Raw genomic sequence first — 15,195 nt, forward strand, 5'->3', positions numbered from 1 at the left:
TCTTTTTATCATAGGAGCTTAGAAAACTATGCAACTAAGAAGCTGCCTTACTCCCTCTCTGCCAGTTGTGGCCACATTGTCACAGTGTGAGATGTATTTCCACCACACCATTCTCTCAAGGCATCTCTGGGATTCCCTGGGAAGAAGGCAACTACATAAATATTAGTTATTATTATAATAATCCTTATCTCACTATACATACTATACAGCTATGACTTTTTTTAAAAAATGTAAATAAATGAGTAAGAGACATTCAAAATCTCGACCATCTCAGGAAGACTTAGGAATGAAAAAAATTTAGCGACAGGCCCTGTGACTGTCAGCCAAAGTGCTTCAAAACCACTCGCACTGGCTTACTTTCCACTGATAGAACACATTTATGAACGGACTTCTATGGGTTGATAAATCGGAACTTGTGTAAGTGGTTTTCAAAGCACATCTGTGCAGTTTTAGTCTGATGCAGACTTCCCCATAAATTTCCTTTAAAAAAGTTCATAAAAATATTAACTATCATCAAATCCCTTCCTGGTTAGTTCATGCCACTGGGAAGAAGCTGCTATTCTTATATTAATAATTCTTCCCAGAATTAATCAGTCATTGTACATTAGAACCAGCAGCTGGAGTGTTTTGAGTGATAATGAAACCTGTAACAAGGCATCTTCAGCCGTCTTTTCAAGACAATAAGGGAATTAAAATTTCAATTTAAATGCAGAGGTTTGAAACACGCTTCACTGGCAAAATTACTTCAATTAATGTGAGTGGAATACAAAGGACAGACTGCAGAAATATGATGCAGCAACCAGAAATTATGTCATTAATGTGCTTGCATCAACCCAGCACAATGACTGCAAAGGTCTAATTTAAACCCTACATATCACAAAGCTACAGGCTACAATATTAATCAAGTCTCTGATTTCAATGCGACGGATACAGGCTTCTTGTTGGACCACTTTTAGCTTTTCATAAGCTAACAGCAGCTGTTTACCTTGAAGAAGGAAACAAAAGGCCATGCCTATTTGCAGACAGTCCCTGTCATGACAATTTAATTATTTTATGCAATACTCAGGTTATCATATCAAAAGAAGAAATAAATATCCCATCTAGAAGCCAAGTCTCTAGCTTTCAGAGCAGTGTGAGGGTGAAGCAGGAATTGCAGGAGCTGACAAGAGCCATGGGTCACCACTGATTTATTTACTCTGGATTTATGAACCTGAGTAGGGATTAAATTACTGGCCATCTGCACCTGCCTTACCATGGAAATGAAAAATCTTTTGATAAACAAATCCAGGGAAATCGGAGAGTTTTGGAAGACTCGAGTTTTGTTTTGTTTTGTTGTTTTTTTAAAGATTTTATTTATTTATTTGAGAGAGAGAGACACAGCGAGAAAGGGAACACAAGCAGGGGGAGTGGGAGAGGGAGAAACAGGCTTTCCGCGGAGCAGGGAGCCCCATGGGGGGCTCAATCCCAGGACTCTGGGATCATGACCTGAGCCAAAGGCAGACACTTAACGACTGAACCACCCAGGCGCCCCCTGGAAGACTCGAGTTTTTGTCTTCACTTTCCTCTGATGTCTTTTAGCAGATTTTTCATTTGGACCCTTGAGATGCCTTAAGTAGATTTTACTTCTAATAGCACATAACCATGGGGAAAGGAAATGTGATAATTTTTTTTATAGGAAGTCCAATGAAAGAGCAATTATAGACCTTACTATTCACTCAAATACAAAGGGCCAAATTGAAGGAAATGTCCAACCTTTTAAGCACATCTTGAATCCTACCTTCATGAAATCATCATTGTATATTAGGATAAGCCAACTCCTCAGATCATGCAAAGCAACTACCTCGTCTGGAAAATAGGGGTCATATCAGAAACCTCTCTCTCATAGGGTTATTGCAAGAATTAAATGTGTTAACAAGTGTAACAGACTTGAAGTAGTAACAGAACATAATGAAAACTCAATACATATTAGCTGTTATTGTAATTATTGTTTGTTGTTCATTTAAATATTGCAAAAAGGAAAGGTTGGAGATTAGAGAAACTTGCCATTAAAACAAACACTGAAACCAGAGAAAAATCAGACCAGAGCCCCTAGAGAGGAAACACCCTACTATCTGTTTAGTATATTAAAGTCTTTCCCATAGTTACCCATTTGGTTAATGATCTGTGAACCCTAACTAGATGAGGCGCACTATGCTAAGAACAGGGCAGACAAAAATAAATAAGATATAGCCCTTGCCCTCAATGACCTACCATATAAACAAAAGCAATTGTATTACAAGGAAGTACGTGCAGCTTATGGAAACAAACAAACAGAAAAAGCACCTACTCAGGCTAACTATTCTTACCACAATAAAAACAATACCTCATTTTTTTTTTGAAAAGAGAAAAGCAGCTAATCACCTGGGACATTCAGAGAGCTAACGAAATTTGAGCCAAGCCTTAAAAAATAAATCATCATTTTCCAGGCAGACAGGATTGGGATTAGGTTCAGGGAAATACGATCAATTAAACAACATCTATCACATCCCTACATTAGCAACAAATAACTAGAAGTTGTCATTAATAAAAAACCACTGTTCAAAAAAATGCAAAAGCAAGAAATAATATATTTAATACCTCTAAGCAATACATTACTAAGCATTATTATATGGAACATAAATGAAGACATCAATAAATGAGACCTACTCACTGAAAAGACTCAATAGTACAAAGATGAAATTCTTACAAAGTGAATCAATCTCATGACACTTTTTGAGGAATGTGACAAGTTGATACTAAAATTCATAAGGAAGAGTAACTGGCCAAGAATAGCACATATAATTCTGAAAAGCAAGGTGAGGGAATGTCTCCACCTGCTAAAATCAAGATATATCATAAAATAAGAGTAATTAAAACAGCATGGTTTCGGTGCAGATATAAACAAGACCAATTGAACAAAACAAAGAGCTCAGGGGCAGACCCATGCATACATGAAAAGTTGGTATGTGACCAAGATGGCATTAGAAGTTAGGAGGAAATAAATTCAGCAAATGGTCTGAGCCATGTGGCTATTTATACAGAAGATAAAATTAGATCCCTAGTTCATCCATATAGGGAAACAGATTCCAAACAGATTAAAAAAGACATAGTAGATTCTCTATATGACACTGAGATAGAAAAAAAAATTCTTGAAATAAAAATTGGATATGGAGCACCTGCGTGGCTCAGTCAGTTAAGCGTCCAACTCTTGATTTCCGCTCAGGTCATCATCTCAGGGCTCCACACTGGGCGTGGAGCCTGCTTAAGATTCTCTCTCCCTCTCCCTTTCCCTCTACCCCTCCCCCTGCCACTCATGCTCTCTCTCTTTCAAAAAATTGAAAAAAACTGAAAATAAAATGATAATTCTAAAAAAAAAAAACTGGATAAAGGAAAAAAATTTTATTGCATTAAATTTTAATACTTCTTTGTAACAAAAGGCTTCATAAACAAAGTAAAAAAATATACCACCAACTAGGAGAAGATATTTCAAACACATCTGACAAAAGATTAGTATCCAGAATATATAAACAACAAATGGCGGGGGAAAGGAACTTCTGGAAAACATAACTCATACACTCACCTCTTTCTGGAGGTAAGTGCTCTTCCTTCCCACCCCACTCCCCAGATCCCCACTCCCCCCAACCACATAATTTTAATTGGAACTGACAATCATAGTACTCAAGCTGACCCAACCTAGACCCTACTCCCATATTTTTTAATTAAAAAATTTTCCTCTGCAAAGCTTGAAAGCTACAGGCCACAGCCCACACCCCTTCTTCTCTCCCAAACCCCCAAACCCCACCCACATGTGGAAGAAACAGTCTACAGGAGAACACTGAAGACAACAGGCAGAAGGAACATATAGGTGGCATTCCACATATACTCCTGTCCTTTTAGCTGACAGATTACGTGAATTCCTTACTGTTCACTCCTATCACACAACCAGGTTTTAATATATGATAGAATATCATAGCATATCTCACGTCTTGGTTACCAAATTCCCTTAAAAGCTTCTTATGAAGGACTTATGGCAAAATTCTTCTTGAAAATCTCAACTGGAACCACGTGGAGGATTTACCCTGCTTCTCCCACCAAGTTCCCTCAGTATTTTTTCCAGTGTTACAGCCAATCTAACTTGGTGAAACAAAGATAAGGGACGCTCACCGATTGTGGAAAAAAGAATCCAAATGAAGTCATCTGCTAGAGGGCTTCTGTAGTCCCCAAACAATTCTGAATCAGATGGCAGTGGGGGTGCTTGTGTGGAAAGGGGAGGTAGACAGAGCAGCCCTCTAAGAGCCACAGGCCTTGAGAAATTGGTCTTAATAAGTAACAAGATATATATTATTTTTTATTCATCTTCTTGACACTCAGCCATGTGCACCAACAGTTGCAACATTCTCTGAGTATCTGTTTCTAATTCAAAAAGTAACAGAATGGGGGGCGCCTGGGTGGCTCAGTCGTTAAGCATCTGACTTCGGCTCAGGTCATGGTCCCAGGGTCCTGGGATCGAGCCCCGCATCAGGCTCTCCGCTCCGCGGGAAGCCTGCTTCTCCCTCTCCCACTCCCCCTGCTTGTGTTTCCTCTCTCACTGTGTCTCTCTCTCTGTCAAATAAATAAATAAAATCTTTAAAAAAAAAAAAAAAGTAACAGAATGGGGCAGCCCACTGGCTCAGTCAGCAGAGCACGTGACTCTTGATCTCAGGGTTTTGAGTTCAAGCCCCACGCTGGGTGTAGAGCTTACTTTAAAAAAATAAAAGTATCATCAAAAACTAATGATGTAATGTATGGTGAGTAACATAATAATAAAAAATAAATAAATAAATAAATAAAAATAAAACTAACAGAATGGCCTCAGAGGCTAAAGGCCAGGCTGCAGAGTACTCTTGCTTAACAAAGTCCCTTCCAGAATTATTGCTCCAGAATTATTTTCTTTCTCATCAATTTAAAGGAAAAAAAAAAAACAAGCCCTCACATAACAATCCCTTCAAAGAACTTGAGGAACATCAAGTCCATCAATTTCCTAAAGCTGTCTCTCATGCAGATTTCATTCTTTAAAATGGGATTCATTAGGGGAGCCTGGCTGGCTCAGTCAGTAAAGCACACAGCTCTTGATCTCAGGGTTGTGAGTTCAAGCCCCACACTGGGCATGGAGCCTCCTTAAAAAAAAAAAAAAATCAGTAAATAAATAAATAAAATAAAATGGGACTCATTAGCCATCTTCCTCGGAAACTCAAACAACTCTCATTACCATGCCAACATGACTGAGGTACTGGGTTTTTGTTTTTTTTTTTTTTTACCATTATACGACCTGCCACTGTTCCAAAGGCAGACAATACATAAATAATCGCCTACCATTTCCAACACTGGAATTAGGAAGGGAGCCCGTGAGGCTTCACCTGCAAGGGCTCGTGAACCCCAAGAGGGCAGTTTGTAACGTGCTCCCAGAAAGCTAGCATTCCGGGAACAAGAGTGAGGGCTCCCCGAGCTGAGCGGAAATGACCTCTCACCAGCATGTCCGTAGCATTGAGATAGTGCTTGCTCGCCATGCACTGTTCCAGCTTTTGAGGCACTTGCTTGATATTCTCAATCTCGTCCAGCAGGTTCAGGACATGCTTATGTTCAATTCCTTCAATCCACAATTTCCGAAGCTCATCCCTTTTGCAGTGCAATAGCATCTTGCATGAGAGCAGATTCTCTTTTACCTACGATAAAACAGATTCAATCTTAAGTCAGTCCAAAGTCTTGCCATCCTAAACCTGTAATCTAGTTAAGTTGTCTTCGTTAGTGTCACTAGAAGTAAACCGTTCCTCACTCCCCCTCCCACCTATTCCCATGGTTGGTTGGCTTGCAAAGTTCTAATCCTGGTCCTGACACTGACTCACCGGGATGGGTCTCCACCTCCGTGTGTACTTTGCTCTCCTGTGAAATGAGTAAACTGCTCCTAACCTACCTTTGAGTGAATCTAGAAAAAGGGACTTAGGACATAGAGATCTCCAAAAATATGTTAAAATATCTACCCACTGATGTTAAAATATCTAAAAGAGAATGACTGATAGAGGCCATGCTATTATTCCTTGCCTGTTCTCTGCATGTTTCTTATTCAGCTGATAAGTCACTTGGACCATCCTACATCTATAAGTCAGCTCAAGTTTAGAGCCAAGGAACTGTACATTCATCTCAAATGACATGAAAATAAGCCCACTTTCCAGAAAAGAGTAGACACATCTAGAAATAATCTGAAAATAAGAGGAACTGGGACATACCAAGGATTTTTAGATAGTAAATAAGACAATTTCAAACATTCTCAGAGATCTGCAGTTTGGTGACCGGTACGGCATAGCTTGACAAAACAGGAGGAGGAGCAGGGAGGGGTAGTCAGAATGTACCTGAGGAGCACATTTTCATATACATAATTAAGACTTTTCCATTTTTATGACATGAAATAAAAAGAATCACGACCTTTCACAATTCACAGAGCTACTCTCATATACTCTTGACATTCCTTACATGTATTTTTATTTAAATTAGAATTTAGTATTTGATTACGGTTTTTTGGTTTTTGTTTTTTTGTTTTTTGTTGTTTTTTTTTTACAGAGAGAGAAGGGGTGGGTGTGTGGCAGGAGACAGGGAGAGCAAGAATCTTAAGCAGACTCCATGCCCAGAATCTTAATCAGGCTCTATGCCCAGGGCTCAATCTCACTACCCTGAGATCACGACGTGAGCCAAAATCAAGAGCAGGATGCTTAACCGACTGAGCCACCCAGGCACAACCCAACTTTTTTTTTTTTTTTTAAGAGAAAGAGAGTAGTTATTTTGTGTTTTGTTTTAGGTAAAATTTATGAATACATGTCAGGTATGCCATTTGATGAATTTTAGCAAATGCAAGACATCTATATAATCCAAACCATCAAATATAGGACATTTCCATCACCCTAGAAAGTCTACCATGTTTTTGACCATTGAATATCTTTCTTCTACAAGATTTGGTGTGGTGGTGCACATACTCACAAATATTATGCTTCTGGTGATTATGAAAATAAATTTCAACAGTTTTCCAACACACATGGAAAATATAAAGATTGAATGCTAAGATCAGAACATTTCTTGAGAAAGCATCTACTCTATTGCTGTAACTTTAGGGCAATACCTAATCCTACTTTTAAGAAACTCTCCAATGTAAAAAGAAGCCTAACTAAGGAGACTTTGTAATCTCTCTTGATAAGCACAATGGAATGACTACTAGCTTTTGGGGGAGTCACGGACCCCTTTGAAAATCTATTGAAGACGGTCCTAATTACCTCCATTCCTTCCTGCACTCCCAAAGTGATTAAAAAAAAAAAAAATTCTGCTAAGCATAAAGCACCTAGAAAAGAGAACAGAGAGGAGGGAATGGCATGTAAGAGATGGTAACAAAACCTTTGAAGTCAGCAAGAAAGCAGAACATGGGTAATTTAGCAGAGGACAGCAATCTGAAAGTCCCAGCATGAAGTGGGGTTTGCTACCACTGACAAGGGGACACCAAGAACACTGAAGGCAGGAATACAGGGCTCACACCTTCCATAAGGTGTATTTGGAGCCCTGGATCCTCAACAAACCACACAGATGGGAAATTCCCTCCCCCCAAACATTGGCCAAATAGAAGGTTTATGAACTGAAGATCAGAAAGGATCCGGGCTGAGGGGAGAGTGTGAGGCACTGGACAGCAAACACAAGAATGAGATCACAGTGGGCCTATGGAACAGTAAAATCCTCAGTCCCCTTCAGACCCTCAGCCTCCTGCTAGGGTTGCCTCTAAATATACTCAGCTTGATTTTTAGCTCCAACACAGGAAACGTAGGGCTTTCCCTGGGAAAGGTGACCAGGCAAAAAGACCTAGAGTTAGTGACATCTGAGGTCTCACCAAGGAAACTGCTGGATCCCTGCCCACTCATCACTAGACAAGGCCCACAACACGCTTTGAGTTCCCAATCAGCTTCGTACCGCCTCCCTCTTCCATTCAGATAGTTAGCCAAGGATCACCAGACAGCCAAGGAAAGCCTGGAATATGCAAAGTCAGGCATCAAAACAAAAAGAAAAAAGTGCGGGGCAGGGGGGGAGATGGGACAAACACTATGCAGGAAACAGAAGTTTTTTAAAACTATAATTAATATCCTTAGGAAAAATAGAAGAAAGCACTGCATCAATGAAACAAGAATAGGATGCTATAAAAAAAAAAAAAAAAACAGAATCAAAACTACTCTTGGAAATTAAAATAGGTTAGGAAAAAAAAATCCAATATAAAGGCTAGAAGCTACCCTTGAGGAAATCTCCAGAGAATAAAACAAAAACAAGAGAGAAAAGATAAAAGAAAATGAGGGGATTGATCCAACAAGTCCACTATTTGCCAAATAGAGGAGTTCCAGGGGAGGAAAAATGAGACAAATGGAGTAGAGAAATATACCAATAAAATAATAAAAGAAAATGTCCCAGAAGACATGTGTTTTTAGATTGAAAAAGCACACCAATGTTCAAGAAAATGGAGTGAGAAAAGACCCAAGCCAGGGCACGTTATCCTGACATGTGAGAACACAGGGATAAAGAGACAATCTTAAAAGCTTTCAAGGGAGGTGGGGGAAGGGACAAAATCCATACAAAGAGCTGTGAATCAGAATGCATCAGACTTTTCTCAACAGCAACACTAAAAGCTACAAGACAAAGGAATAATATAGCTTCAAAATCCTAAGAGAGAATTATTTCCCAGAAAAACTATCAATCAAGTATGAGGTATAATACAAGTATAATAAAGACATTTTCAGATATATAACTCTCAAAAATAAACAAACAAACCTTATATGCACCATATCTCAGCAAGCTAGTAAAGAACGCGCTCCATCACCACAAGAGAAAAACAGAAGATAGGAAACACAGGATCCAGGAAAGGGGAAAACCGATGCAGAAGAAAGGCAACAGGAACATTCAATCAGTAACTGCAAGGAAAACAGCAGCAACAAAATTGCAGAAGCACCAATAGTATGCTGGATGGCTTAGAGGTAAATATTTACATAGTCTTAATAAAATAAGCACTATCTATTTAACCAAAAACTAGGATACAACCAGAGAGACAGAGGTTGAGGGAAGAAGATGAAGTGGGGTAGGGGAAAGAGTGGGAGGGGGACCTAAATCCTCATCTTCCATAGCCGGAAGCTCCTACACCATGTCTAAAAGAGAAAAATCAAGAATAGTATAAGCATTTTACAAAGAGTAAAAGTCAGTGCCTCTGAAGTTTTGCAGTTGGGATTGGGGAAGGATGAGGTAGGGAAGTACTGGTTTTTGTCACCACTTATGGTTTTGACTTTATTTAAATTTTTAATTGAAGTATAGTTGACATATAGTATTGGTTTCAGGTATACAACACAGTGATAGGACAATCATACACATTATAAAATGCTCACCATGATTAAATGCAGTCATCTGTCACCATACAAAGTTGTTACAATATTATTGACTATATTCCCCATGCTCTACTCTTCATCCCTACAACTTGCGTATCTCTTAATGACCATTATCGGACTTTTTAAACGTATTTCTCAAGGCTATTGTTCCCAGATCCTCTTGGGAGTTCTTGGGCTCCGGGATAGGAACTCCAGCTATTAAATCCATTCTCTCTTAAATGTTAGTTAAAATCTGTTAGAATTTGATTTCTGATATTCTACTCTTCTCACCTTGGTTCTGCAATTCTCAGATTTTTCTTTTGTTTAATGGTTACTATGGAAATTGTTAAAAATAAAGTTTATGTCATGCAACACCCTACTAGGCTCTTGATCAAGAGAGGGAGGGATAAACTTACTGTGGGTCAGTAAAGCTTGGCAAACTCCTTTCTGATTGGAAAAAAGACCATTATGGTATTTCACACTAGGATGTAGTCAGCTCACTTCTCCTTTTTGCCTACTAACACAGAGGAAAACTGAAAAGGAAGGTAGAATTTCTGCCTGTGTTTAAGGGTGGGGGAGATGGCATCAGGCTGTGTGGAAATGAACATCACCAAAATTATTCCCTAAACTAAGTTATTAGCCAAAGCCACAGACACAAGAAGCTACAAGAACTTTTAATATTAGATTGCCCTGAGGCTTCAACTTTTTGATTAGAAAGTCACAGTTATGAAGAAATGTTATTTTAAAACTTGGGCAGCAGGAGGAATACTACTCAGCAATAAAAGAGAAGAAATACTAAGAATCTCAGAAACATTTTGCTGAACAAATGAAGCCAGGTACAAAAAAGTACATACTGAAGTTCTAGAACATGAAAAATTTTTTTAAATAATCTATAGTGATGGGATTCAAATCAGCAGTTGTTTGGAGGAGGATGTGGAGGGGGGTAGGTGGGAGGGAGGGGAACATAGAATTTTGACTCCAAGGAAGCGGGGGGGGAACTCTCTGGGGTAGATGGGAATACGTTCAAGGATATGTACATTTGCCAAAACTCACTGAACTATACTCAAAAATACTGCATTCTATTGCACGTAAATTATAGCTCAATAAATGCTTTTTATACAGGGAAGAGAAACTGCACTGTAGCCATCAGTGAATAAGAACATCTAAAATGTGAGAACAGTACCAAGTTACATCTAAACTTTTATTTCTCGATGTGGTGACAGCATTTTAATTCCATTCTACTGAATTTATCAGGATCATTAAAATTGAAAACTTATGTTACTGTTTGTTCCTGAAATAAATCCACAGAGTCAAGCTATTCAAATCAAGACATCAAAACCCAAGTACAGAAATCCTTCTTCAAACACGTTTCCTTTGCTTCCTTAGACTTCTAGTAACTTCACAGTTGCTCCTAACCACCCGTGCAGCCACAGCAAGGATTTCAGTCTCAATATACAAGCACCTCCAGCCAGTCTAATTAGAGCCTATTAGAAAAAGAGAAAATCAGGTTAACAGGCCCCAAGAGGTTATTGTGAGTGGGTATGCGAGATGATACCGAAAGCACAGAAACAGAGCTATCCGCAACCCTGCCTTGGGGCGATAAAGAGAGAAAAACTACCCAGGGCCTCCGAGTAACAACGTGGTCGCATTTGTGGAAAGAGGAACAGATGTATGTAAGAGAGGCTATGGATACAGGCTTCACGTCACCAAATTCAAAGCTTTTCTGATTTTGTTCAAGGATAATGGGGAGAGGGAATGCCTTTGGGTGTGCATAGTATCTGTAATAAAGCACAACAGATAGGCAAGCACCCCACTGAAACTACAGACTAGAAATAGTCCACAAAGTTCCCCACAAGCAAGGGATGGTAAATGAAATTAACATAACAGTCAACGTTATTCTTAATTCTAAAAGTACAAAATTTATTTTCTCTTCTGTAGTTAAAAATAAATCTACAGACAAACATGCTCATGGGTATTCTCCTGACATGTGTCGAAACCCATTTTTTTCCAAAGTCTTATACAAAGTACTTGGAAGGAATGATGTGCAGAAACACTACTCACTGTTCTGTTTTAAAGCCCTTTAGAACGACCGATCACTTTTAAATTACCCTTAAACTTTTATTCCCATGCTTTTGTTCCCTTCGTTTTGTTTTTGTTTTGTTTTTGTTTTTGTTTTTTTAGCTGTCATTCTAAGGTCTTAAATTGTCTGAGAGGCTCCACTGAACCCTTTCCAAGGGCAGTGCTTCTCCTTTAAGTTGCATATAGTACACAAATATGGATACAGTTAAATTTAATGAAAACACTACCTCATAGTTCTTGTGACTGCCTTCATGCACTCTACTGCCTAGATTTTAAATTATGCTATTACATTATTGCCCATTGTTTAGCATGTCCCTTTCTAGGCTTTTCTCCCTTTCTCATAGAAGCAGCCAGGATTTTTCCATCTTACATATGGGCTGTAAATAATTTCCTACCACATCCATATTGCTCTACTGTGACATTTTTTTTGTATCAAGGTTATTCTTTGTTCTTATTCTGTCTCTCAAGGTATATTTTCATATAAAAGCCACAAAATTATTTTAAATGTTAAGTAATGAATGTTGCACTACTCAAGGATTAAGCCCTTAACAACTTCATTTGAATAATCACATATAGTTATTTCTAATTACAGCCAAGAAAAATGAGTTAAGGGCTTGATCTAGTACCAACGGGGCAGCTGAAACTGGGGTGAAATGTAAAGTGTGCACATTCACAACAGAGACAAGTATGTTTTCCCTTCAGCCTACCAGCTCTTGGGATAAACATGAGACAGATACTTAGTGTCTTTAAAGAAATCTGATGTCCTCTCATCCACCCCCTACAGCACAGAGCAAACACTCCAATTCAAAGACCAGCAAGTATGACCTGTGCCACCCAAGTCCCCAGCTTGTACCCATTCATATCCATCTATTTTGGTGGTGCTGCTATAACAGTCATTATTAGGAGACTGGCAGAACCTATGGATTCTGAGGTTTTCTAGTGCAGTAACATGGCATTCTGACTGATATCAATATGCATTCAACAGTAATAGGATAGCCTAAGTATTCTGATTATCCACATTGCTTGACCTGATCAATCATACACACTTTTATTTACATGTATTTTTTTTAATCTAGAAAAAAATTCCCAATAGACCTATCTGGGAAAAGAGTCAACTCTTATCTGTCATCTCATTATCCTCAAGGACTTAGATTCTACCAATGTAAATCCATATATGAAACTATTATCATAATGGGAAATGTCAACAGTTCTGTGTTCTCAAGCTCTAAAAGCATGAATATGAACGTCTTCATCTGCCTTGGTCCCCACTAAAATCTACTCAGTATAGCAGCTAGATTAGCCCTTTTAAAATGTTGTATCATGCCATTCTTGTGTTCAAAAGTTTATTACAATGGATTCCCACCATACTCGAGTTATGAAACAAGTCCTTACAGTCACCAAAACCCCATGTGACCTGACCCACCACACTGCACCTCATCCACCAGCTCTCTGTCTCTCCAGCCACTCTCCCCTCTCCCCATCCCATTTTGCTCCAGCCCCACTGGCCTCCTCGCTGCATCCCCCAAATTCTAGTCATGTTCTTGCTTCAGGACCTTTCTGCACCTGCCATTCCTTCTTCCTAAGGAGCTTCTCTTGACTGTCCCTCACTTCCTTCAAGTGTTGGTTCAAACGTCACCTCAGTCAAGCCTTCCCTGAACAATCCATTTAAGCAGCAACTCGCAATTCTCCCTTCCTTGCTTTTGGTTTGGAAAGCAGAGCACTTCTTACCATCTGTTATACCACACTGTACTAATTTATAGTGGGTTTCCCTTGACTAGAATATAAACCAGAATGTAAACTCCACAAGGCCAGGAATTTGTTTTATTCACTTCTATACCCCAGAGCCTCGAGCAATGCTCAGCACAAAACAGACACTTCACACAGAGACTCAATCCGTGTGGTTAAATATCACCTACTTTGTTTACGTCAGTTCCATGAGGACAGGGATAGGTGTTTCCCGTGCGTACAACCCCAGCAATGAAAACAGAACCAGGCACACGGCTAGCACTCCACAGATATTTGTTGAATGAATCCTCATTACATTCCTTTGGCAGAGAGCAGAAAGAAGATTTCAACTCACATCTGCACATTCTCACTATCTTGCTGGATGTGAAATAATATAGCCCCATGATGATTCAATCATCCCCACTCCTATTTTAAAATATGCATAACTATACATACCTGTATTTTGTATATAATCCAAAGTGCAATTAAAAACCAAAAATGACAGGGAAAGACTAGTAAGAAAACATCAGTGTTTCCCTGGTGATAAGAAATGGCCTTTCACAGTATAAAACTGTCAATTTATACAATAAAAACAAATTCACTTTCATTTTTCCAACATTTTTCTTCTCCCATTTATCAATTATTAGAGGCTTTTTTGAAAGGAGCGTTAGCCCTTTCTCTTCCCAATATTGAGCTAATTCATAATAGAATTAGGTGAGACTGACTTTGACAACTGTCTGATGTAATAAACACAAAGTTTTCTTTTTGTTTTCTTTTGCTCAAAATTCTAGCGTAATTAAAAATGAGGACAGCGAACAGACTGTGGCTGCTAAAACAAATGTGAAACGATCAAGAGGAGACTCTTTCAATACCAGCCAACACTCTCTGGGCAAAGAGGCTATCGACTCTAAGGGATAGGGAGTCAAGGCAGAAACCACTACAGGCTTCCCTTGACATCAGGACAAAGTCCTTTCAGCCAAGCGGACTAATCAGAAAAGAGAAATACCAAACCTTCACCCTTTCTGTGATTACCCGGGGCAAAGCCAGGTCAGCAGCAGTAGACATTCATTTTCTGACTCCTCTTGAGCTTAGTATATTGGGTCAAAATGGACTACAGTTGACTCTGAACTGATCTCTAGCTTTACCTAGTTTCACAGATTATTCCACAGGATGAACTCACCAATTGTAAAGGCGAAGAATTATAGTATTCCTTTTGAAAATGCCCAGTTCATTTTACAATGTAAAGAGGTCATCAAATTGCTTCAAAAAAGGTTAAGAGCTTGCTGATTCTCAAACAGTCCTCTTAGAGGTTGAAACTCATGTGTCAACAGCATTTTTCGAAGAATAATTTAAGTATCTGCTTAGAAAATTGTAAGGTAAGGTCTAGAAGACAGACAAGAGAACACATGGGAAAGCTGTGAGCATAGCTGTTACTGGGCAGGTGCAGTCCAGGGAGTTCCCGATCAACAGCACAGCCAGCACATTTCTAATGGTCTGTGCAGCCCCGTGGCCACACACAGGTGCTGGAGGGACAGCTGCAGAGTTTCAAGGAGGGGACCAAGCATGAGGCTCTGCATCTCTCACCCCAACCCCACACAAGAGGCAACTGGGACGTTGGGGAGATAGCTCATTTTCAGAAGGGTGGTTACTGCCTAAAATAGGTCTGAAAACCCACAGCGAGGAGCTTAGAGTTAGGGAGACTAGCATCCAAATCCTAAATCTGTTGAGTGAGGAACGGTCGTGCCTGGCAAAGAAGCAGTGCTAAGTGGTAGCAATTACTGTTAGCAGAGTGGTACGAAAAGGAATTAAAGGACTGATCTTCCAAACACACAGCCAGAGACCCCAGGACTATGATGCGACGGCCTCCAACGGTCAGTTCATCCCTTCACCAAATACAAAAATACCCCTTATGAACCTACTTTGTCCTTTAGGCAGTAAAAACATGGTAGCCAGGAACCAAGAA

The 15,195-nt window shown here is 39.4% G+C and overlaps 1 protein-coding gene across 4 annotated transcripts in view; it reads right to left on the reverse strand.

The window, feature by feature from the left end:
- Nucleotides 1-15,195, reverse strand: part of EXOC4 (exocyst complex component 4) — a 731,914-nt gene that overhangs the window by 694,036 nt on the left and 22,683 nt on the right. For all 4 annotated transcript variants that reach the window (XM_032401540.1, XM_032401541.1, XM_032401542.1 and 1 more), the window contains exon 3: nucleotides 5,526-5,720. In XM_032401540.1, the coding sequence (XP_032257431.1) occupies nucleotides 5,526-5,720 (195 nt within the window). The remainder of the gene's footprint in view (nucleotides 1-5,525; nucleotides 5,721-15,195) is intronic.

This window comes from Phoca vitulina, unplaced genomic scaffold (genome assembly GCF_004348235.1).
Source record: "Phoca vitulina isolate PV1807 unplaced genomic scaffold, GSC_HSeal_1.0 scaffold4, whole genome shotgun sequence".
Classification (NCBI taxonomy): domain Eukaryota; kingdom Metazoa; phylum Chordata; class Mammalia; order Carnivora; family Phocidae; genus Phoca; species Phoca vitulina.